The sequence below is a fragment of the Taudactylus pleione genome, unplaced genomic scaffold, assembly GCF_031769625.1.
Source record: "Taudactylus pleione unplaced genomic scaffold, aTauple2 ptg000256l, whole genome shotgun sequence".
Lineage (NCBI taxonomy): Eukaryota > Metazoa > Chordata > Amphibia > Anura > Myobatrachidae > Taudactylus > Taudactylus pleione.
In genome coordinates, this window is record NW_028284658.1 from 2,976,362 (window position 1) to 3,003,898 (window position 27,537).

Consider the following 27,537-nt stretch of genomic DNA (forward strand, 5'->3'; position numbering starts at 1 on the left):
TATGCCATTTTCACATAACCAAACAAAATTATATAGGGCTATAGTTTAACTAATGCAGCCCAGTAGCAACTGTGCAATGAAATATACTAGGCTGTGAAGCTTTCTTTTTGCACTTTTCACCAGCTTCAAAAACATTTCTATATGCAACATCCACCCCGTGCCTTACATAACCTTGATCACCCTGTCAATGGCACTAGGGCCAGCACCACCTATGAAGCGGCACTTGCATTGGGCTTTGAGCACCAACCTACCTTAGCAGGTGGAAAGTTGGAGTCTCTGAGGAATCATCTGATTCCTCAGAGACTGGAAGCGAGGCGTTGTGCTATGACATCATAGAAAAGCGCCACACTCACAGCATACCCAAATTCCTCTATAGTCAAGGGCCACACTCCCAGCTTCACATGTAAGAAACTGATGTATGCTTATATTTCATGGACATTAAAAACTTGGATGAGTGACTACTATAGTATATAGGCAACCACTTGACTTCTCACAAAGCAACACTAAGCATACACTACAGTTATCATACAAACATTTAGGAGAAAAATGAAAAATATTTTTTTCCATTTTTAAGAGAAAAATAAAAGACATTTCTCAATTTTTAAGTGTATAAATCAGGCCCAAATGAGGAACAATCTGAAAATAATGGTGGACAGGTCAATATGGCAACCAAATAGCTTCAACCAAAAAAAAAACAACAGAAAGTTGGAAAGTATACATCAGAATGATAATAATGGCATGGTTATTTACAGACATAGGTAATTTGCATTATGTAGTAAATAATATGCATAAAAAAAGACTGTTTCATGGAAGCAAATAATAAAGATCTGTCTAGTGTTCTCTTCTTAGTGGGATCATCGGAGAGTTTCTTCAGCTTCTGGTGTTGGGGGGGCTTTTTATTTATATTTTGCAAGTGAGGTTAATAGCTTTACCCTTTTCAAAGTGTGTCCCCACATTCCAGACTTTAAAAAAAAAAAAAAAAAATATTTAGAAACTGCATTCCTCTGCTATACTAATACTTTGGATAGATGAGTTTTTATATCACCTCTGTCTCTTCTCTCCTCTACATTGTAGGTTTTCATCTACTTAAGGGCTCTATTTGATACAATCCGCATATTGAATGCAGATTGTAGTGTGATATTACCGAATGAATTCGCATTGCGAAGTCAGCCAATATCACTGGGATTTACTAAAAATCCCTTGCAGGGACAGAGCTTGCGATAAAGCTCTGTCCCTGCCAATCCCCTCCGTACACTTATTTTCGCAAAAAATACCGTGACAAGTGCCCGCTCATGCACCGACCGGCCACCGCTAAGCCCCAGCCACTGCCGTTAAGCCCCGCCCCCGTTAATTACACTTACCTCCGGTGATCGGGACTCCAGTGATGTCCTCCGTGACTCCAGTCAGCTGATCTCCCATCCAGCTGACCGGGTCCCAGAGCAGGATGGGAGATCAGCTGACCGGAGGGAGGACATCACCGGACACCGGAGCCCCGATCTCCTGGGCCCGGGACTCTGTTAAGAAAAATTTTACTATTTTTTTTCTTTTTTTTAAGCAGTAATCAGCGTGTGGTGTGTTTAGTCCATACAGCTGATCACTGGGGCCGGCTCCGGGCTCTGCTCTGCCTGTTAGAGCGGAGCAGGAGTCCGGTAACTGGGGGAGACCCTGGATAACGCCACCTCCAGGCGTTATCACAGAGCTTTCCCCGGTATTATTTTACAATTTATTTTTAGTAACTTGCACACAGATCGCATTTCCCATTACAATTATGGGAAATGCGATCTGATTACTAAAAATAAGTGATAATTAGGGCTTGGAGTAGAATTTTACGAATTATACTCTAATTGTCCTTTAGTAACTGTAGGTGATACTACAATGATGTGAAAAGGGTGTGAAAACACCCTTTTCACTTTATTTTAGTAAAAATAATGTTAATAGAGCCCTAAGTCTTTCCTGACAATGATAGTTCTTTCTTATGTTTTACTTGTTTTTTTCTGATTGTTTTTTCTATTTAATTAATGTCTTTCTTTAGGTAGGGCCTCCTAAAGTGTACTCGAGGTGAGGTATGACCTTTAAAGTAGATATATAACCACCCCTTTAATAATACAGTTGAGTCTCCGTTATCCAAAATGCTTAGGACCAGGGGTATTTTGTATATCAGAATATTCTGTAATTTGGAATATTTGCAAACCATAATGAGATATCTTGGGAATGGCACCCAAATCTAAGCACAGAATGCATTTAAGTTTTATATACACCTTACACACAGCCTGCAGGTCATTTTATACTTTTATAATATTTTCAATAATTTTGTGGCTCAAAGTTTGTGTACATATATGAAATTCATTTAGGTTTCATATACACCTTATACACAAAGTAATTTTATACAATATTTTTAATAATTGTGTGCCTTAAACAAAGTTTGTGTATACTGAACCATCAAAAAGCAAAAGGTGTCACTATCGCAGTCATGCTTTTAAAAAAAAATCTGTATTTCGGAATATTTGGATATGGCAGACTCAACCTGCACCTCTTCCTATACAGCCATATATTCTACAGTCTTTTCCCACTGCTAGACTATTGTGCATACTTACAGTGCATCCGGAAAGTATTCACAACGCTTCACTTTTCCACATTAGTGTTTTTTTTTTTTATTAAATTTGCAAAAATCTCAAAAAAACTATTTACACGTTGTCATTATGGGGTATTATGTGTAGAATTTTGAGGATAAAATTTATTCCATTTTGGAATAAGGCTGTAACATAACAAAATGTGGAAAAAGTGAAGCGTTGTGAATACTTTCCGGATGCACTGTACCTAACATAACTAACATGTTATCAGCAACTATAACTTTAAGCTTACTTTCTGCTGCTGAAGCTTCCTTTCTTCTGCTGTTTTGGCATGTCACAGGTCACTCTGTATTCTGCTTTCGACTCTATGGGGTCAATTTAATTAGGAGCGAATTTCCAAAAGAGAGTTTGTATAATTAAACTCGCATACATCATATTAATGCGCGCACCCAATAAATGCTAGATTCAATTAGATAAGTCAATATGTGGGACTCGCTGTGAGATTGCGTGACTTCTACAAAAAGTGAACTGGGAGAAAGAAGTACATGAAAAGGTGGGGAAATCATGCTGGACCCCCAAAAAGGGGCAAGTGAGATTGTATAACCATACAGAAAGCTGTTAGTGGCCATCAGGAAAGTACTGGAGGTTCTTATAAGGTGTCAAATTACTGATTTTTGCACTTTTTATTAATGGTAGAACAAAGATAGCAAGCAAGTGTTTTTCATCAAAATAAAGTCTTTCTAGGGGTACAGAGAAATGTATGTAAATTTATTTTTCAGTGTTTTAATACAAGTTTGTAAAAAGTTGGAAATAACGCCTCTCCCATCAATATAACAACTATACAAACATGTCCAACATCATTTAACCCATTATTTAGCTTTTCATAGACGCACCTAAAAACGGACATGTCTTTATTGGCCAAATTATGCTACCGAAACCCTTCCAAGTGCATGATAATTCTTTGGGATGAGGTGTAGTCTGCACTGTGGGCCTGATTCAGACTTGGGAATAGAGTGAGATATCTCTCTCAACTGATCATCTTGGTGAAACCATGCTGCACTGCAGGTGGGGCAGATTTAAAATGTGCAGAGAGATTTACATTTGGGAGGGGTGTGTCCAAACTGACATCTAAATTGTAGAGTAATAATAAAGCTGTGCAGTATTTGTGGGCTACATGCAAAAGCAGCCAGTATTTACTCCACATGCAAAAAATTTTATGTATTTACACCCCTTGCATTGTAATATGGTTTGTTCACAGTTAAGTGCTATGTCTCTCTCTATTCCCAAGTCTGAATCAGGAGATTTTCCCTACCTATTCACTTGCTCAGGAATGTGTGACCCAACTCCATCCTAACTGAATCGAACACTGTGTCATACTTGCCAACTTTCCCTCATTGTCAGGGAAACTTCCTGAAGTAGTAGCAATCTCCCTGACTCCCTGAAGAGTCCAGCAATCTCCCTGATTGCATCTTATCCCCATTATTTAGCTGTTATATACTTGAGGAAGAAAATGAATCAGAGATACAGACATTCAAATGTCATCATAAGTGCCATTTCCCTGCATTGGTTATAAAGCAAAATGATTCCTGTGGCTACATGCATTTTCTGAAAAGTATTGTGTTTTCATCAACAAGTAGATCTTACTAATTGCTTTGGGGCTCATTTATATGTGGATGTAAGTCCATTTTATGACACGCCTCTCAGATGTAGCAGTACACGTCCACTTTACTGCCGCGCTCCTAGGCATTGCTTTCACAATCTCGTTTACTTCAAAGCAGGAAGATGTTTATTTGTTCCAATGAAATGAAAAGATGATACGCTTTTAGCAGGTCAAGAATGTATATAACATAGGACTCACAGAGCTCCTTATATTAAACTCCACCCTGGACTATTTATCCAATCAAGCTATGTGAAAATAGTGTCATAACGGAATCGGTATGGAATCCCAGCTGCCGCATGGCCGGCAGTTCGATTCCCGGCAGCGGCAGCCCTGCAGAGCCCGGCAGCAGAAGCCCGGCAACGCTGGAAATCCCGATCATCCCTAAGGTAAGTAAAAACTAACCTAACCCCCTAACCCTCCTTAGGGGTGCCTAACCCTAACCTCCCCCCAGGGGTGCCTAACCCTAACCCCCCCTACCCCTAGCCTAACCCTAACCCTCCCGGGGGGGTGCCTAACCCTAAGTCCCCCCTGGGTGCCCTAAACCTAACCCTCCCCCCCCGGCGCGGTGCCCAGCATCCCTTCGATCGGGATGCCGGGCGGCGGGTAAATGACAGGCGTCTAGATATAGGCGCCGGTCATTTATCCCACATCGGGATATAGCAGCCGGGAAGCCGGCTGTCGGTATTAAGGCAGCCGGTTTCCAGACTGCATACCATCATAACATGAGGATTAAACCCCTCAGTGCTGCGGCAACCATCCTCAACATTTTGGGACTCGGCGTCAAGACAGTAACCTGTCCACAATATCACATGTACTTATTTACATTTTGGTATACTACATATAGGATTCCACATTTCAGCACAGTCTTCCATTTCCTCTAGAGCAGTATTCATTTGTTTTAAGACTTCTTGGGTATCAACCCGGTTACAAGTCTTTGTATCATCTGCAAAAAGACATACCTTCCCCCAGGGCCGATGCTACCATTAGGTAACCTTAGGCAGCCGCCTAAGGGCGCCGGCCACTGGAGGGCACCATTGAGTCCACAAAAAAATTAAATGGCATAAGTCATGGCTGAGTGGCATAAAATGAATTTGTGACACAGCTATGTGGCATATTATGAATTTGCGGCAGTGTTATGAGGTATATTATAATTTTGGCGCTCTGCTGTATGTAATATTCTATATAGTATATTATGAATTTGGGACACTGCTGTGTGGCATGTTATTTAAATGGGGTGACTGACGCGTGGCATAATATGAATTGGAGGGAGCAGGGGCGGTTGGTGAAATGTTGCCTAGGGTGCATGGAAACTTTGCACCGGACCTGCCTTCCCCTGTATACCATAAGTAAACATTTGCTTTCAGTAATTTACTTTAATCTAGTACTGTCAAAGATAATTGCTTATGGGTTACAGCACTGTACAAGTCTGCTTCTATGTTAGTAAATAAAACCAACTGTCAGGAATAAACATCTCCATGTTTGAACCACCTAGCTCACCTGCCTTACACAATTAACTCCTGCCCTGTCCACCTAACAAAACAAACTGTGACAAGGAAGAGATTGACTTTCAATAAAGCAACCCAGAACGGGCTGGCTACCAATTGGCACATGTTCAATAAAATGCCTCTGTACTAAACATTTGTAAAGGTGTGCTAAAAACTGCAACCCTGCTCCCTCTGAAACCTAAATATTGACTGGGATCAGTTAATCAGTTACACTAAATTTGGGCCTAGAGAAGAAAAGCATTACGTAACATCATACAGTTCAATCTATAGAAACATAAGACATGTAATAATTTCAGCCTGTGTACTCAATACTTACAATGGGTATAATGTCCGACGCATCATGTTTACTTAATGCCTGTCATTTCGACAGTATAGACAGCTGCATTATATAACATAGGTATCTGAACAGAGGGCTTGATTCAGAGCCACTCGCTCTGACAGAGCGCTCGCTCTGAATCAGGGCCGGGCTTTTTTTTTTTTTTTTTTGGAGCGGCCTCCTGGCCGCTTGCATAGCTGTGGGTGACCACAGAACATACAAGTAAACATATGCTACCATTTATAATGTCTCAGAGATATGACGTTTCTTCACAATTTACCATTTGACACATAAGAATGACATTAGCCATCTTCTGGGCAGGCATGAAATATTAATGAAAGAACTAAGGGGTCTATTTACTAAGCTGTGTTAAGATATAAAGTGAACGGTGATAAGGTACCAGCCAATCAGCTCCTAACTGCCATCTCACAGGCCGTGTTTGAAAAATGACAGTTAGGAGCTGATTGGCTGGTACCTTATCACTGTTCACTTTATCTCCTAACACAGCTTAGTACAGTGGTTCTCAAACTCGGTCCTCAGGACCCCACACAGTTCACATTTTCCAGGTCACCCAGCAGGTGCACAGGTGTATTCATTACTCAATGACACATCTTAAAAGATCCACAAGTGATCTAATAATTTAACTTCTGATTCTATGAGGAGACCTGGAAAACATGCACTGTTTGGGGTCCTGAGGACTGAGTTTGAGAACCTGTGGCTTAGTAAATAGACCCCTAAATATCCTATTTACTGGTAGCAACAGGCTGACTGTGAAGATGATAAACTTTCTGTGACATCACCAAACTACAGGACGTTGCCAGCTTCCAATTCAATAGCTCTGAACAGTCACAATGAAGTAGTCAAGGGTTCTTCAGCCACCATTGCAATAATGCAATAGCAGCTAGAGAGGCTGCGGCGTAACTAGGTATTTGAAAACCCAATTGCAAAAGTATGTAAGGGTCCCTATGTACCACCCAATGGTGAAAAATGTACATAACAAATGTAGCTTTGACAAGGAAGACGGGCCTCCATCAGCTCTGGGCCCCATAGTAGCTGCACCCCTTGCACCTATGGTAGTTAAGCTCATGGGTGCAGGGAAGCAGCTATGGTCAGCTGACTGGACCCATGTAGATGCCACCATTGCTACTCCAGGCCCTGCTCCCCTCTGTCATTTGTGATTTAGGCAGTTTTGGGGAATGGCCTAATTTATTGTGGTTTTCCATTCGGCAATGGTGGAAGGTCTGTGGTGCATGTGTTAATAACATTTATTAGGTGATACCATCATTGTTAGATTTTTCCAAACTGCAAGGTACTTAAATTGTGACTATGTCACTTTTATGTATAACTCGCAGTATTCTCCACTGCTGTTAATGTGAAGATATAGGTTAGCTGAAAACATACAGTACATGTTGTCTACCTGATGGTTTAATTCTCCCGACCTGCACTTTAACATGTACTATATTACCTGTCTCTGTATGTCTCCTTTCATTACATACTTTCTTTCTCAGATGTATCCATTATTTGTGCCTTTATATTATATTACAATATCTGTAGATTGATATACTTTACAGCGATTGTGTTATTCACCACAGCTATGCATAGGTGGTCTGTATATACAATGCACACGTTCGTTTTATGCCCTGAATAATCATTCAGAATGCACAGCTTGTGTAATGTGCAAGTGATTCTCCCACCTCTATCCTCTTCTGTCCCCCACCTGCCTGCTCATTGTCTGTACACAGTTGCAGATTCATGGTAATAAAATATTAATAGGGGATTTTCAGTACACAGACTGTCTACTTCTCCCGGCAGAGCCAGATCCTTCGTACAATAAATGCAAGCCCCACAGTGGGTCTGATTAACATGCTGGCGGCATTACAGGAACCCATACAGGCATCTGATTATGAGTGCAGATCAGATGTAGATAGGAGAAAACCGCACTGCTTTTCCTTAACCCACTCAACACCAAAGAACTGTACAACACTTTGAATAAAGTCTGCAGTCAGGAGATCAGACGACACTAGATAGAAATCCAGCACTGTCTCATTCAGTGCCGATAAACTGCAGTCAGGAGATCAATGAACATTAGATAGAAACCCAGCACTGTCCGATTCTCTTCTGATAATCTGCAGTCAGGAGATAACCAGAACATTACAAAGAATACTACCACTGTCTGATCCTGTTCTGATGGTCTGCATAATACATAAATATAAATCAAGCACTGTCGGACCATGTATGGATAATCTTCATCAGGACATCATTGGACATTACATAAGAACTCAGCACTGTCCTATACTGTCATGATAATGTGCAGTCAGGAGGATATAACTGGACAATAGATATAAAGCCAGCACTGTCTGATCCTAAAATGATCATCTGCAGTCATAATACCATTGGTCATTAGACAGAAACTCAGCATTTTCTAATCCTGACCAGATAATTTGCAGCCAAGAGATCACAGAAAACTAGATAGAAACCCAGCATGGTATGTCCCAATGATCTGCATAATATGTACATATCAAGCACTGCCAGATAATGTACAGATAATCTTTAATCACTTTACATTAGATAGAAACCCAGCACTGCCTGGTCCTGTCCTGATAACCTGCAGTCAGGAGATCACTGTATATAAAATAGAAATCTAGTACTGTCTGATCCTGTCCTGATAGTCTGCAGCCAGGAGATCACTGTACATGATTAGCCAGAAACCCAGCACTGTCTGATCATGTCCTGGTAATCTGCAGTCAGGAGGTTACTATACCTTACATAGTAACCCAGCTCTTTTATCCTGTCCTGTTAATCTGTGGTCAGGAGGGTTACTAAATATTACATAGTAACTCAGCACTGTGACTGTCTGATCCTGTTCTGTAAATCTGAGGTCTGAAGGTTACTGTATATTAAAATAGTCTACCTTTCCCTGTCAGGTAATAATAATGATAACCTACAGTGAGAAGATCACTCGCTGTACATTAGATAGAACCCCAGCACTGTCTGATCCTGTCCTGATAATCTACAGTCAGGAAGTCACTGTACATAAAACAGAAGCCCAGCACTGTGTGATCCTGTCCTGATAGTCTGCAGCCAGTTGATCACTGTACACTAGACTAGAATCCAGCACTGTCTGATCATGTCCCGGTAATCCATACTTGTCTACTCTCTCGGAAAGGTCATGAGGCTCCCGAAAATCCGCACCCACTTTCCGGTGTCCACTTTCCCCCCGCAGCCATCCACTTATACAATACAAGTGGGCAGTCCAGGGGGGAGCAGATGACGCGATTCACACTGAATCACGTCATCATTGCCCAGCCGTCTGATGACGAATGCCGGTAATCCCACCCCCCCTCCTGCTCTGTCGACCTGGCTGCCTCCTCTGTCTCCTTTGGGGGGGGGCAGCCAGATTGTCGGCAACTATGTAGTATATTTGCCAACTCTCACTGATTGTCAGGGAAACTCCCTAAAATAGTAGCACTCTCCCTGTCACCCTGAAGAGTCCAGCAATCTCCATGACTGCACCTTACCCCCATTATGTAGCTGATATATTAAAAAAAAAAAAAAAAGCCCAGAGATATATACATTCAAATGGAATCATTAGTATAATTTCCCTGCATTGGTTATTATAAGGCACAATGATTCATATGGCTACAGGCATTTTCTGAAAAGTATCAGTGTGTTTTTATCAACAAATAAATCTTAACTGCTTTGGGCTCATTTACATTTGGATTGAAATCAATTTTATGACACGCCTCTCAGATGTAGCAGTACGCGCTTCACTTTACTGACCGCTCATAAGTGCTGCTTTCACAATCTCCTTGAAATAAATTTTTAAAAGTAGGCAAGTATGCTATGTAGGTAATCTGCAGTCAGGAGGTCACTATACATTAGATAGTAACAAGCACTGTATGATTTTGGGGCCTATTCATCAACACTAAAATAACGTTTTTAAGGACATTTTCCTTAAATAACGTTATTTTGGTATTCATGTAGCCACTTAGCACAGGAGATATCACAGATATCTCCTTGCTAAGTTCCCCTGCGTTAATTTCCACACTCCCCATACATTAGTATACATTAGTATGGGGATGTGGAAATTGTGGTATTCATCAAATTCCGAAAATTATCAATTTTCGGAATTTGATGCAGTTACTATTCGCCACTGTGAGGTGGCGAATAGCAGGTGAAACTTACCTGTATCCGCGTGTGCAGGTCCCCCGACGAGTCCCTCCGGCGCTCTGCTCCGTCCTCAGGCTCCGGAGGCTGGTCGGACATGTGTGTTCCCCAGCAGAGCACAAGAAAGTTTAGACAAAAAAATAAATAATCTGTCATGTGGTCTGCTGGGAAACCACATGACAGACCAGCAGGATGGAGCCGGAGGCTGCTGCGCGGACAGGTAAGTCAGGGGGGGGGTACACAAACTTAACGCATCTGTAGGCAGTGCTGCGCATGCGCTGGTTTTACAGATGTAACAGCACTGTTTCCAGATGCGATAAGGTAGTGTAGGCAGTATCTATTTCCCGAAAAGCTGTCATCGCAAAAATGACAGCTTTTCTGAATAGATACTTATGGAGAGGTGGAATGATGAATTCCACCTATAATTAGCTAGAACTCCATGAGAGTTCTAAAGCTAATTATCTCCAGAGAATTTTTAGGTTTAATGAATAGGCCCCTTTGTCCTGTTAATATGCAGTCCGGAGATTACTATATATTACATAGTAACTGAGGACTGTCTGATCCTGTCCCATAACTCTGAGGTCATGTAGATTATACAAGATCAGCACTGTACATTAGATAGAAGCCAGCACTGTCTGATCCTGTCCTGTTAACCTGCAGTCAGGAAGTCAATTTACATTATATAAAGACTAGTGCGATTTCGGGCCGGTTGCCCAATTTTAGACGCGTTGTACAATGAATTGTGTGGAAATCATGTAGTATTTAGGTAGGATACGATCCGATGCATGCTCCCGCCACTCTTAAAATGTATCTTAGGATCAGATGTGCAGCCCATATTACCTATCGTAACAGTCTGCAGATCGTGCCGTGTATTTGTGCATGCGATGCATCGCGCGTCTGAAGAAGTGTGTGTTCTTTCAATGACCTTCCCTCCTAAACTACAGATCGATCACATCGTGAGATCGTATGTACAAGGTGTGTCAGTCGTGTGGCCGGGCAGTGGCGTAACTAGGGCAGGGAGAGCGGGGTGCGGCCCGCCCTAGTTAGCCACCTGTGTAGCGTCGACCGCAGTGAGTGCGGTCAGTGCTACACATTTACACAGGACCGGCACTAGGCTTCCAGCGCCGGTCCTGTGCTGCACACCTGAGCCCGTTCCCTCCCCCTGAGCGCTTGCCCAATAGCGACAGGAGGCGGGCTCAGGCTGTGCATGACACACGCATCGCCGCCAGCGCTGGCAGCGATGCGTGTGTTAAACAGCAGCCAATGAGAGTCAGATAGACTCTCATTGACTGCTGCAGCACCCACTGCAAGTGCCGGACTTCCGTCCGGCTCCTGCAGTGGGTAATGGGACAGACGTCATGACATCATGACGTCTCTCCCATAATGCTGAGCACGCCAGCACGGGAGGACTGTCGGTCGGCGGCAGGAGCGGTGTCGCGGACCGGAGCAGCAGCGTGTATTCAGGTAAGTATATTTTTATATATATTTTTTTAAAACCTGCCTGCACTACTTGGGGGCACAACAGGGGAGGGGGGTGGCTACTACTGGGGGGACCTCTACTGGGGGTGGGGGCACAATGGGGGGGGTGGATACTACTGGGGGCACCATTATTGGGAGGACCTCTACTGGGGGGGGCTATTACTGGGGGCACCATTATTGGGAGGACCTCTACTGGGGGGAGCTATTACTGGGGGCACTTAATCGGGAGGGGGAACCTCAACTGGGGACCACTACTTGGGGGGGACTACTACTGGGGGCATTATAAAAGGGGCCTACTACTAGGGGCACTGCACTGGGGGGACCACAACTGGGGGCAATAATAGGTAGGACCACTACAGGGGGCACTGGATAGGGGGGATCACTGCTGGGGGCCTGCATCAGGGGGACCACTACTGGAGGGCACTGCATGGGAGATGGGGTACTACTGCTGGGGGCACTATATAAGGGGCTTACTGCTAGGGGCACTGCACTGGGGGACCACTACAGGGGGCACTAGATAGGGGGGGATCACTACTGGGTGCCTGCATAAGGGGGACCACTACTGGGAAAACTGCATGGGGGCGGGGACTACTGCTGGGAGCACTATATAAAGGGCACTGCATAGGGGGGGAACTACTACTGGGGGCACTATATAAAGGGCACTGCATAAGGGGATACCACTACTGGGCGCACTGCATTGTGGGGACTGCTACTGGGGGCCCTGCATAAGGGGGAACACTACATAGGGCACTGCATTTGGGGGGACCACTACTGGGGGCACTGAGTAAGGGGAACTAATTGGGGGCTGTATAAGGGGGACCACTACTGGGGATACTGTATAAGGGGCACTACTATGGGCCTGCATAAGAGGGACCACAACTGCATACTGGTGGTACTGTATAAGGGGTACTACTGGGGTTAAGGCGCATATGGATAGGAATGTTCAGCATGAAAATAAAGGGGTGTGTCATGTTGACAAGCCCCATTTTTAAGTGACCACGCCCATTTTTTCCCGCGTGCGCACATATCGGGTTGATAGGGGGGGGGGGGGCTCACTTTAAAAAATTTGCCCTGGGCTCCAAATACCCTAGTTACGCCACTGTGGCCGGGACTCCCAGGGAGCTGCCGGGGAGTTCAAGGGAAATCGTAAGATGAATCTCATCTTATGCTGGTCGTACTAGTGTAGGGCCTGCATACTGTCCTGTTAAACTGCAGTCAGGAGGTCACTGTACTTTAGATAGGAAGTCTTCACTGTGACGTCCGGTGAGGTCAATGGCTGGGGAGGCACACATGTATAAAAACACAATTTTTTATATCAAAGCTCTGGAGTATGACAGGAGAGCAGGGGTGTCTTTACAGAGGAGGAGGCCCATGTACATCCCCCCACATGGGCCCTCTCCTCTCACTCTGGTGGCCGGCCACCACAGAATCAATAGACTCTAGGCTTTAGAGTGTGCCCAGGGTCTATTGCGCATGCGCAGATCGCCGGGGAAATGGCGTGGCTGCCATTTTCCCGGCAATCTCCTCACAGCGCATGCGCAAAATGCCTGAGGAATGGCCACGGTGGCCATTTTCTGTCTTTTGAACAGCGCTGGGAGACCAGACGTGGGAATTCGGAGAGGTAAGTAAATACAAAGTATGGGTGCTGGGTGTGCGGTACGGGCCCCCCTGGACCCGGGAGCCCATGTGCACCACATACCCTGCCCCCATTATAAATACTCCCCTGTAGTGGAGAGAATATGACAGGGGAAGCTCTGCCTCCCCTGACCGAACGTCCCTGATATGAACCCAGTACTGCAAAGTAAGATTAGACCAGGGTCAATTGTTAGAGAAATATTTTTACCTCATTTATCAACTCCAAACTCCCTTCCAACAACAGGCACAAGTGATATTTTATAGATGGTACCAATTAAGGTCACAGTACAAGCAAGGGATATGATCTAACTCTTTGTTATAGAATTTAGTTAAATGGACCTATCAGAGTAGAAACTAGATCTACTGGGCCCATAAGGGAAACATAGGGGTAAGTTTACTAATGTGAGAGTTTTTAGAAATCGAGATGTTGCCCATAACCAGGGCCGCAACTAGCGGGGAGCTAGAGGTGCACGTGCATCGGGGGCTGCATTTGAGGGGGTGCTCAAGGGCTAACTCAGCCTCCTCAGACCCCGCGGTGGCTTGGGGGTACGGTAGCTGCAAATTCCATGCGTTTGCATGGAATCCATCTGAACCTCTAGTGTCTGTTAGGCCAGCGCATAGCACATAGCGTTCCTGGAAGTGCCGGGAACGCTGGCACTGCCGGGAGAAGATGCAGAAAGCTGCATCTTCTCCTGTGAAACCCCTGGCAACCAGCATGAGACCCCAGGCAACTAGCATGAAACCCCTGGTAATGAGCATAAAATCCCTGACAACGAGTAGGTAATTTAAAAGTAATTAGAAGCTTTACTGTGGGGCATAAAATGGTATCAGGGGCAAATATGTAAGTGGCACTTTGGTAATAGGCATTACAGTGTGTGGCATAATGTGTAATGGGCATTATGGTGTGTGGAATAATGTAAGTCACTATACCAGGGACGTCTGACTAGTGCACAGCCTTATGGAGTAGCAAGGACAAAATTCAGGTATGGGAAGGGAGGGTGCGCAAAATTACTGCCTTGCCCCGGGTGACAGATATCCTAGTTTTGGCCCTGCCATAGCAACCAATCAGATTCTAGCTATTGTCTTCTAGAAGGTGCTAGTTAAATGTTAAGTAGAATCTGATTGGTTGCTATGGGCAACATCTCCACTCTCACTTTAGTAAATATACCCCATAGACTCTTCCCTTTTCAAGCCACGCACTGGTTGTGCTCCAAACTACCTTTGTATTTACATTTTTATTGCAACATGCATCTAGCTTACCTCATGCTCCCAAGTATTTTACAACAAATATGAGCGTATCCCAGAAATTATTATAATACCCAGCACGTTTAACCCACTTCATCACCAGTCATAACTGTATCTCTGAATTTAAATGTGTACGTCAGGGCCTCTTTCAGTTGTAGGACCTTCACAACCACCTCAAATGTCCTAATAATAAGTCAACAGTCTATTATCAGGCTGCAGAAAGATTTCAAACGTAAGAGCTGCTGACAATTTTGTCGGTCAAAGCTATTGGATTACCACAATAGGCATGAGATAAATTGTTACTGACTTGTGACATGTGTCAGCAGACAGTGAACTATGTCAGAAGAAGGTAAACATTATTTATTGCATGATTCCTTAAATGTCATATTAGCTTTCTTTTCTTAGAAAATCATTCAGAAGTTGCACACTGTCATATTCACTGAATTTAATCAATACATTGCCAGCTGGTAGTTACAACCCTCTATGTGTTTTACAATCTTTTCCAAAAAAAAAAAAAAAAAAACCCCAAAAATACAGTAAGCATGTCAAATATTTAAATCCACCTAGTGGGCTATGTTTGGGGGTGTTTTTATCCGCGATTGGGCATCACTCTAGTCTATACATCAAAAGATCAGCACCGCCAATTGGACTGCTATGCCTGGCGGTAGCCCCCTCTAGCGATACAATTCATCGGGTTTCAGTACAGTAATGGTCATCACCAAGTGCCGAAAACTCCAGCTCTCCCCTGAACGCCAGAACGAAGCGAACCAGCGACCAGGGGAAGGGGTCCTTTCCAGGGGGGGGGTGTCATTCGGAAGGCTGACTGAAGTCACAGCTATCATTGGGGAGAAGGGGAGGGAGAGATTGCATCCTCCCGATATGAAGTGGGGATGGGGTAAAAACTGGAACGGTCTGGACCATACAGGGCCGCTGTAATCTCTCCCTCCCCGGTGACAGCTTTCACAGACAGCTTCTGAATTCCACCCAATCACCATGCTGTAAACGGGTCCCAGGTCGGAAGACCCGCGTTAGTCGTTTCCACTGAGCCTGACCAGGGTTTTACCCGCCTAAAACCCTGCTCAAGACCCAGGATTTTTGTTTTGGAGCCTTTTCCACTGAGCCGCTACCCGGGTTGACACAGCAATAACCCGGGTATTTTGGCCACTGGAAAAGGGGTATAAGAAGACACAATAGTTGTAGAAGCTGTGTACAAGGTGAGCCCAATGGAGAGGATTGCATAATAAATTGGCACAGAGGTGGAAACTATGTACTAAGTGGACAGAACTTAGGTGATACAGTGTACTAAATAGGCACAACAGGAGGAGATGTGTACTAAATGGGGTTCTGTATTATTATCTGATCTTCAGATGTCAGCATCTTGTTGTCCTGAAATGATGTATTCTTCACTGCCTGATAGCCTACTGTTGCCAGTAGTGTTGTATGTATGTCCTTGTCCTGTATTCACACAGAAATTGCATGTTACTATATTAATTCCATAATTATCAGTGTCTGAGTAGTCTGATTCAGCTGAAAGGCATGGTTTATCTTTATTGCATTAAACTTTTTTTTTTTCTTCTTCACAATATCTATCTTATTTTCATTTCACATATTTGGTAACCCTACATCTGGGTCCCTTTGAGATGTGAAATAACCACAGCATTACAAGGAAGTATACTAAAAAAGTGCTTGCGGCCACACAAAATTCTTTACAACTTGTTTTCTTTACAACTATTTCTATAAATTCAGCCTATCCATTCATTAAATACTACTGACATCACTAGAGTACTACGTGACCAATAAATATGAAACTCAGGTCTCTAGTGCAAAGGTTCCTAAAAGCGGTCCTCAAGGCTCCCAAACAGTTCAGGGTTTAGAGCAGGGGTTCCCAACCACGGTCCTCAAGGCACACTAACAGTCCAGGTTTTAAGGATAGCCATAGCTGAGCACAGGTGACTTAATTAGTACCTCAGTTATTTTGATTTAACCATCTGTGCTTAAGCATGGATATCACTAAAACCAGGACTGTTAGTGTGCCTTGAGGACCGAGGTTGGGAATCACTGGTTTAGAGAGATCCATGGTTGACCACAGGTGACTTAATTAGTACCTCAGTCAATTTGATTTAAAACCTGAGCTTAACCATGGGTATCTCTAAAACCTGAACTGTTGGGGAACCTTGAGGACCGCATTTGGGAACCTCTGCCCTAGTGAACGCTGCTTCAACCCACAAAACAGCTGTCTAATATGGGACTGATGCAGAGTCGACCACAATTGCGCCCAACACTGAAGGTGTAAAATGTCTTCACTTAAAAAGCCGCAACTGCAGCAATATGCAAGGTTGAAACTATTGTAGTATGCAGGTCAGCACCAGTAGTTTACGTGCAAGGTTTACATTAGGCATACTGTACATCACATACACTTGGCAGAAATATCTGCTTTATTATAGAGGTTTTATTATTATTATTATTATTTTATTATTATTATTGAATCAAACCAATTTTTTCTCTATCATAGTCAGAGCAAACAAACCCTTCTTGTTCTTATCTCCTGGTTGTCTGTAAAAGTATTTCCATGCATGATACATAAACCTGGCGCGCATTCTACTGCTGCGGAGCTGGATGCATCTTGAGCTGGCTACATCTCCTATTTTTACATGCAGCATCCTAGAGTGTGTGTGTTTATTAATGCATGGGTCCAATTCAGCATTAGCTCATCTATTTCCCCCCCATCTACCTCATCCATTGAACCTATTACATCTATGTCCATTTCTCCATCCCATGCTTGTCTATAAGTGACTTATCTCTTGTGAGCTCTTTCTTCTCATGTCTATCATATATCTTCTCCAGAGGCATAAAGGGACCAATGATTTACTGTATACAATCAACCTGTGCTCCATGTAAACTAACCTTCATATGTTGGCAAAGCTATTGAGATCCCTACTCCATCTGATATACTTTGCCCCAGTCTATGTTGTTTTCCTCTTTCTATTACTAGACAAAATTGTATCACTCACTTTACCTTAAAAAGCCAATCTATAGAAATTTTCTTTCCATATTTAAATGTATCAATGAAACTAGCATATATTATAGTGCTGCATATATAAGCCCCCTGTCATATGTATTCTCTTTCTCACAAAATGTTTTATTTTTCTGCGATACTGATAGACATTGGGTAATCCTCTGCTGAGATATGTGGATACTCTTCCCTTATATAAATATAGAATGCTGAGCTGACGCCCCCCCCCCCCCCAAAACACACACACACCTTCTCTCACCTACATTTTTATCTTCTGCACAATTGCTGCAATTAAACCCACAGAGTCAATTCATGCATATTGCAATCTTGTGCAGCAATCCATAATGCAGCTCCCAACAACTCATGGGTTTATGTGTAAAGCTGGGAATACAATATGTAATTACCGGCCAGATTCACTGATAATCTACTTACCGGGCCGATAATTGCATAGTATATGTGACTGATCAGTGATGATCGGGCGGTCCGGCATGAAAAATCTTCCAACGTGCCCAACTGATCCGATCATTGGTCAGCAGCATCTGACAGTGTATGCACTGCCGCAGCCGACCAACCGATATTTCCCCTGTTCCTTCACAGAGGTGGAATGGGGAAATGTTTCCTCCCCAGGGGAGGAACGCAGATATTGTGTGGCCATACAATGTGACATATCTCAGAGACTATGGCCACGATATCTGATGATTTCAGTTTGTCAGATAAAATATTTGTCAGTCTGACAGACAAGTTATCTGACAATGTATGCCCAACATAGATAGATAGATAGATAGATAGATAGATAGATAGATAGATAGATAGATAGATAGATAGATAGATAGATAGATAGATAGATAGATAGATAGAGCTATGAGATAGGACATCCCAGACTTGACTTTCTGTATTTTTGGTGTCAATCCGAATAAAAACATATTAAAAAAAAAAAAGAAAATAGATTCCGCTGTTAAAACATATTAACCTTACCACTTATAAATGTCCAAGCAGAAAACACTACTGCTACTAAAAATACTACCAAGATAAATAATCCCAATCTTTACCACATTGCCAGTACTAATCACATTACTGTATGTTGCTTTTAATATCAATCATTAATAACTTTTTCACAGTATATCACTCACTACATTTTTCTGTACACTAACAGTATCTATCACCATGAAACCAACATACCACTATATTCAATTACTATTTTTTTTCATTACTGGCATCAATAATGACCATGGTCACAATCAACACAATTACATTAAAAATCACTGTGACAATCTGGATCACACCATTCAATATAAACTGTAGTTTACCACTTATTCATGCTACAATCTGTATAAATCTATCAGTGCCAACCAGCACAAGTTATACTACTACTAATATCAATTCCTGTACACTAACATAAAATCCATAAAATGCACCGTTTTGTGTCAGGACTCTTGTATATAATTCTCCATCAATACCATTTCACTTATATTTCATATTTACCACATTATCCACTACAATATCATATTGGTTATCATGCCACCACTATTGATCAGAATGATTTTTTTCAAACTGATCATTACAAATGTCAATAATCAAATTTGGAAAACACCACCTAACCAGACTGTATTACATTAACAGGGTGATCCCGACCAGTGTCTGATATAGCCCAAAACACAATATTCTTTTTGTTACTTCTCAAATTCTAACATATAAGTGTAGTATTACAAAACAATATAGGAATTATTACAACACAGCAACCTATCCAGTTAGGGTGCACTAAACTATATAACAATTTTAAGTCATGATATAAAACCCTTATACTTTTTTATGTATACATTTTCCATACATTAACCATCGAATTCTGTATTCAATAGCCCCTCTGGCCATTACAGCCAACCTCCTTTCTTTAGATCTCCAGGAACATGTTGGGACCATTCACATGTATTATATTTGTATTTTCAGACTGCTAATCTTGTTACTTATTAGATATTAATATGCACGAACAAAACAGATCTGACAGTCTCAATCCAAATATCTATCAAACACAGAAAGAGAAACAATAATCAAAATGATATTCTAACCACAGAATTGCAGTCTTTATAGCTTTGCACTAAAACACCCCATATAGCGGCAGCAACATTAGGCTACAGATGTATAAATAGAATCTGGCATCTAGCACCCCTGCAATCTGGAACGATTCTCTGAAATATCCATGTTAGGGCTCAGGCTAAAAACCTTCAACCTTTGTACAGGAAATCCCTGACCTCCACTTACACACCAGTCTACAGAGCTGAGAAACTGCTTCCCTGACCATTTATTATGGAGCACCCCCAAAACCTACTAAACACCTACCAGGCAGATGTACAAAAGCAGAGAGCATAATTAGTAGCAGATCGCCATTGGTAATAAGTGTCTCTATCATTGGGGTAACCCTATTACAGGTGACCTCATGTAACAACATTAATAACTCAGATACAGAGCTCTGACACCCCAAAACTAAGACCCCCTCCTCTAATACAAAAGAAGCCATCACTAATACCATCGGCTGTGTTCTGTTTGTCTCCGACGCAGAGATGGATGTAGACCCCCAAGCAGTGCAGGACCCCCAGGCTCAGTCCCCAGGCTCCCATCGCGCTGTCACCCGGGGGGCTCCGGCCGCTCTCCCTCTGCAGGATGCACTCTGTGCGGAGGGATCTGATGGCACTGCTGAGCTGAAACCGGCGGAGGGATCAGGCTCTGCATAAAATCCTCCTTCTTTAAAGAGACCGCAAATCCCAGTATGAGGAATGTCAGAGACGGGGGTGTGAGAGTTTATTGGTAAAAACCTGTCAGCCCCCACTTTATAGATAAAGCTTCATGGTCACTAACCCCTTTGCAGCTAAAGCGGTTTTGAGGTTAATGAATAACCTTACTAACTTGCTACCAATGAAACCTTATTACCTTATGCATTCATTCCTTTTGATGGCAAGCCCTGTGGCTGTTCTACATAGCAGGGGATTTATTTCTACAAACATTGTACTGCAAGAAAGTCTTTAATTTCACAGTCATTCCCCATCATTCGCTGCTTTGTCCAATCATGAGACATTCATTATCACTTCTGCGTTCCCCTGCATACGATGGGCATCATTACATGAAGAATATACAGGGCGAGGAGCAGCTTCAGCGCACCTACAACAGGTTACTTTTCTGCTGCTGTGTTTTGCTGCTACATTTACAGTGGCTATTCCATTCTGAGGATGTGATTTGTATTCCAATGTAGCACTGTCATTTGTAGAACACAACGGGGTTTCTTGTGAAAGTGCAATAAAGGATGACTAGCTATATCTATGTAACCCATTCACAAGCAACCTGTGACTACAATAGATAACTGTTGGGGAACTGTTAGCCCCAGAATGTTTCTCGCTAACATTACAGTCTGCCGAATCATATAAGGGCAAAACCACGAAGTAGAGTTGTAGACTAGGATGGGCATTTCATTTATTCCACATATTTTAGTATCTGTATCTGCCGGTTATTAACCTATCACATTGTATCAGTGATTCTCAACTCCAACCCTGATGAAGTTCATGTTTTCAGGATTGCTATCTGTGGGAACAGGTGGGACAATGTGACCCAGCAAAATAGATGAACGTAGCTGTGCATGATTAAAGAAATCCTAAAAACATGACCTGTTGATGGTACTTGAGGACAGGAGTTGAGAATTACTGCTTTACATACTGTATATCAAGCAATGTGATTCAATATTGTGTATGTACCATGAGAACACGTTCAGTGAATTATACTTGCACTAACAGGTATTGCGTTAGGTTTTATTTAATTATTACTTTACACATAAAACAATGATCTAGGCTGCTGCTATAAATTATATATTCTTACTGGTGCTTTGTACCTATAAAATTCGGATGGATCTGTAATGTATGTAAAATGTCACTGAGTTTTCTATGCTGTTATGGAACTATTGATGTAAAATATTAATTTAATGTAATAGTCCATATTGAACAAATGTGCCTCATCTAGCCAGTACCTATTTCTACAGTACTGAATGTTAAATGACTGTGCGTTTGTCTATCTGTCGATACGGAAGTGTGTTGTAAGGTGTGCAGTCCTCTGTGTCTATCTTTTACAAGATCCGCGTTGGTAATGTAGGTATTGTTACCGAGTATCGGCAAGGTGTTTAGACCCTGCATAATCTATGATGTGGCTTTCGTGGGGACTCGGTTCCACATAGCTCAGTTACACTCAGTACTGACATTTGTCCTCATTAGTAAATTCAATACATGTTAACAGCTCAATAAAACATCAGCAGACCAGCCAATGCCTGGTAATGTACTGCAGGGGACAGCGTGAGACCACCAGGGGACGATTCATCAGAATAACATACGGTAAAACTTAATTCTCTGCCCGGCTACCTTCTCTAATAAAGGTCATCACCCTCAACCAAGCAGGACAGACATATCTCTAGTCAACCTGGCTGCAATGACAATTCTTCTAGCTAAGCACGGTCCACTGTACATCAGAACTGGCCCAACCAATTTGGTGGCCTAGACAAGACTTTAGCCAGAGCAGTTTAAATTGCAGTTAATCGCACTGCCAAGTATAGCGCCTGATTCAGAGTCGTACGCAATGCTGATGCTCGCTGACTTTAGCAATTTTGTGCTAGTGTGTGTTAAAATCCCTAAAAGCTTCTATGAAGCATGCATTACAAACCAAGGCGCTGTTGCGATTAAGATGCATGATATGATATCAGAAATGGCTTGGAAAAGTGCTGGGCATTCCTAGTTGGTGAATATTCAGAAGCACTGAATGGTTCATATTATGGGTGTGTCACTGAAGTGTTTGCATACACAGACACTCAATCATTCACTGTGAAGTCCATATTCAGATGAATAATCTGCACTGGCCCAGGGTTGGTGCAAATTTTGATAGTGGGATTTATGGTGGGATAAAGTCGCAGAGGCTCGACCACCAAAAGATGCATCCTTCGGCCGCGTCCACCTCTGCCAATTGTGTTCATATGCTCAGACAGAAACTAGCTTTAGGTCTTCCAAAGAACTGCTATTCCTGTTCACATGATTTTACCACACATTCATGCCCCAAGTTCACATTGTTATGCCACACAGTAATGCCTCTAGTTCACATAATTATACCACACACAGATCCCCCCAGTTCACATGGTTATGCCACACAGTAATGTCTCCAGTTCACATAATTATACCACACATTGATGCCTCTAGATCACATGGTTATGTCACACAATAATGCCTCTAGTTCACATAATTATACCACAGATCCCCCAGTTCACATGGTTATGCCACACAGTAATGCCTTCAGTTCACATAATTATACCACACACAGATCCCCCCAGTTCACATGATTATGCCACAGTAATGCCTCCAGTTCACATAATTCTATCACACATACTTGCCTCCAGTTCACAAGATTATGCAACAAATTGATGCCACACAGTGTTTTTGCTGATGCGGTTACACTATTGGCAGAGACCACATGGTTGTATCTAGATCCCCTTCAGTCAAGGGACCCGGATGTCACATCGAGAGAGTGAAGTGCGCTTCCATGACTTAAAGCTGTTATTTTGTCCCAAATGTAGAATTTGACCACCAACAGTAGAAACTTGTACCCTTGCGGACTTTGCTTGCCACAGGTTACTATTCCCAATAGATGTCCACATGGACTGAAAAATGATGACGTCAGGGTCCATTAACTGAAGAGGATCTAGCTGTAACCAAGGTCACATGGTCTGTTGGCAACTCTCCCATCTGTCTCCTCAATGGTCCTGACGTAGTGGCCAGAGAAGCTACCAGTAGCAGCGCTAATCAGTGCTCTTTTGGCAAGTTGACAATGTCAATAAAAACATTTACTGTAGCACCCCTGCTGAGAAGTCAAATCTGCTGCAGTCACCTCCTGTCAGTGTGTGTGCAGCAGATTTGACTACTCAGCAGGGGTGTTTCCCCCCCTAAATGCACTCTAGGCATCTGAATATGGAAAGGTATATTTCTCCTTCAGATTCTGTACCTGGAAGTGATGTGGAGTGAGGGTGGAAGTGCTGTTACCTGTCCATCCACCAAAAAAAGAAAAGTTGGCACTTCGCTCACCACGCTTCGGGTACGGTTGCTCGCTACAAGATTATATTCCCCCTGTATGCCCACATGGATGGTAGGGAATGACGTTGGACAGTGGTTGATGTCAGGGTACAAAAACTAAATGGGATCTATCCACTTCCATTTGAAAATATGGCTTATGCCCAAGGCTGGCTCTGCTTTACATACACTTATAGTAGATGGCAGGACAGGATAGAGCCAGTGTACTGGCGAAAACAAGAATTCATACACAAGTATAGTTTTAAACATAATTTTGCCTTTTCTAGCCCAATCATAATAGAGAAGACATATTCAAAAATATGCTACCACTATGAAAAAGACAGCCGCTTACTCTATGAAAAAGACAGCCGCTTACTCACACACATTTCTGTTTTACAGCATTGTAAACCATGCAAGTATTCATTTCAATATTAGTTTTAATTCTATGAGATTTTGGGAAAGGATATTTTAATCTACAGCAAACTCCCAAACCTCCGCCCATTAGCTGCACAATGTTTCTTCTCCGTTCCCCCCAGCTGTCCTCTCACCGCAGGATTTGCCCTTTCTCTGACAGATGAAATCATTCCCTTGATATATTGGAAGCTGTGAGAGCTTTTCCCCGCTGAGCGTCCTCCGCTGGTGCTTCATTACTGGGAGTTCAGCACCTTGGACAGCTACTGCGAGAAAAGAGACAGACGGAATCTGGGACAGTCCCTGACTGGCAGAGAGAGGGGATAATGACTAGAGGGAAAGGGACATGTGCTCTGAGAGAGGGATATATGAAGACATTTCAGGCAGAAAGACGGTTGATGTCATGCGGGAAGATAGACATGCCTGACAGAGCGAAAGAGCAATGCTGGCAGACACAATTCTTGTCTGACAAACATAGTGAAAGATGGACAGCATTTAACAGACACATACAGAAAATGATTCCTGCTGCAACTGCATAGACAGAAAAAGAGCTACAGATGTGGAATTAGACTTTCAGGTAGTTTACCTTTCCTGCCATAAGTAGCCCACAGAACTTGCATTCTACACACTGCTTTATAATCGAATTACATTGGTTAACAAAATAATGAACACCTTCTTGGCATGCACAGCTACCCATACGTAAGAGCTATTCCTCAGTTATTGGTAACAGTCCCGAGATTTGTTCTTCTAAATGCAGAATCAATAAAGAATTTCATTTCCAAATAAATTAAACTAGACACTGGAATCATTCACTAGAATGAGAGGGGTGATAAAAGGTTGCGAGGAGAGGAACTGATGAGAGGGAGTGAAAAAGGCAGACAGGTGGACAATAATGACAATATACATATATAGTGCTGGATAGACTTAATGGTTGATGATAAAGAAACAAAATGAAACCTGTAGAGAAATAGGTAGGACAGATATGGAGAGAGGAGGATAGAGGTTAACTTGTATCTTCCTGCAAGTGAGAGGAGCTAGATAAACCTCTTAGAAAGAAGACATTGTGCTGGTAACCTCTTTATTACGCCTTATCACTGCAGCGAAGGGGGGAGAAGAGCAGGATCTGGGTGGCAGGCAGTCTGGGATGAGGATATTAGCATGTTCTTATCGCATCCTGGAGCGAGGAATACTTTTACAAAAAGACTAGTGGGATCGAAACCTATATAAAGAAAACTATCCTTTTCTTATTATTAGCCACCATGTACGAGTTTTCAACAAGAACAGCACATGAAGAGTATGCAAATCTAGGGTGGATGGATGCATACAGGACAATACATAACCTCTTTCTGATAACCTTATACTGGCCACTTGGCAAGTTACCTTTCCCTTTATAAAGCTCTACATACTTTAAAAGCTAGGGCCTGATTCAGAGTTATACGCTACTGCATTCTCAACTGTGTCCATGCTCGCAATGTATATGCGAATGCCCGCTAACAGACTCCCCGACTGAAAGAGTGTGCCACATAAACAGATTTTGTATGCTGGGTTGATTGCTTTGTTTTTTTTTTTTAAACAAAATAATTATGAAGCCAAATCCAGAAATGAAGCACAGGACACTTGATTGACACATTAGCTATTGTATCAGATGATGGAGAATAGGAGTGCTCAAGTGGTAATCAACCTTCAATTTGTACCAGTTATTTGTTTGGGTTTTCACCACCAGATCCATCAGTAATTTAAAATAGACAGCACATTTCCAAAAGTCCACTTGATGGAAATTATCGGTCACTGTTCTCTAGTCACATCCAATCCAATTTAATCCTTTAAAACCAATTTTTTTTTGTACGTCAAGACCTGATTGGATACAATGGAGAAACCCTTGAAAGTCACTACTTTAGTAAAATAGTCTGTGATTCTTAATGTTGTTTTTCTTTTTTTTTTTAAGTTTGGGCTAGGGATACAACACATTTATGATACACCTCCTGAGGACTTTCTGTGAAATTGTTGTTTGATTGATCCCTTAGCACTTGGTAATCGGAATCCAAAATTCCCTGCAACTTTTGACTGCAGGACACCTATCTTTCAAGTGATTAAAATTACATATCATGTTTGATCAATTAGGCCCACAGTTATTTGTGACATGGGTATATAGTACTACAAATGGAAACTTTCTCGAGATAAGGGTCTAGCCATGGACGCCAAGAGGTATGGGTTACACATATCTGGAACAGTGCCTGCCTGTGTTGGGTATATGATGTATGGGAACTTTGTTTTTATTTGAGCATGAGACAGAGGAAGTCACATGACCTGCAGGGGTTAGGTGGGGAGGGGGTGAATTCAGTCCATGGCGATAGCTGCAAAGTGCCTCCACAACCAATATCTTTGCCAAACTAATGATTTTCATTTTCTGCTTTAAAAGGACAATAATGTGCACAATCACACATTATGGTGATGTAAGATGGCACATCAATGGTATTCTCCCCTAAAGTCTTCTATTTTGCAGGATAGAATCACGAGGCAGACATGCAGTGACGTGATATCACTAAGCAGAGCCCAAGAAGCAGGGGGTGCATGGATAACAAACTCCTTGCAGTAGCTCTGTGGCTAATGAAAACATAGACAACAGAACAGGAAGACTGCCAACAAAGATAACTAAATTTTACAGTGAAAAACTATTCTGGATTAATAGGGTGCATGGATTGAAACCAAGGGATAAGGGAGTAGAAATACACAGAGCATTAATATTTTTTTATATATATATCATTAATACTTTATTATATATCTAAAATATAAAAGATTGTTGCTCATTACTTCCAAGATAAGCCTCACCCTAGAATCATTAAGGGAAAAAATGCTGCTTTTTAGGGTGAAAATAAGGACATTTAAACTTGCTGACTTATATTTTCCATTCTCTTTCTACCAATGTCTCAGATAATGAGAATTCACTCTACATACATAAGTCATATTTGTTAGGTGCATAAAGCCCCAATTTCCCCTTGAGTTAAGCCTGTATCAAGGTAACAGTTTGATAATCATGGAATTTAATAAGTGAGACAGCAGAATAGCTTCATCTTATAGTACCGTACCACCTAATCTTATCTATTATACAACCCAAAATGTTCATCTGCCGGGCGGTGTGTAAAATGAGGTGATCTAGCCCAAATTTACTTGTAAAAACAAAAGGTGCAATTCTCTCTAAATGTCACCTGCTATACATAAAATAATATTCTGCAGTTATTATTGTACACAGAGAGCGCTAACAAAAGTATATAGCCTGCCAACACCTCCCCTCCAGAAAAGGAATAACCCCTGCCTGGTAATGACTTAATATGTGCAATGTTTAATAAGGAAGCTATTTTCTGTATTCACTAGAGCAAGAACATTACTCACTTTTTTATTAAAACGATTAATAATTAGAGGCCAAGTTATATTAAGATTATGCCAGGCTGTAAACAC

General features: G+C 42.3%; 1 protein-coding gene across 2 annotated transcripts in view; it reads right to left on the bottom strand.

Annotated features, from left to right (window-relative positions):
- VSTM2L (V-set and transmembrane domain containing 2 like) overlaps positions 1 to 20,280 on the bottom strand; it is a 97,274-nt gene extending 76,994 nt beyond the window's left edge. For both annotated transcript variants that reach the window (XM_088480564.1, XM_088480563.1), the window contains exon 1: positions 20,112 to 20,280. In XM_088480564.1, the coding sequence (XP_088336690.1) occupies positions 20,112 to 20,202 (91 nt within the window). In that variant the 5' untranslated portion in view covers positions 20,203 to 20,280. The remainder of the gene's footprint in view (positions 1 to 20,111) is intronic.
- Between the last annotated feature and the right edge of the window lie 7,257 nt (positions 20,281 to 27,537).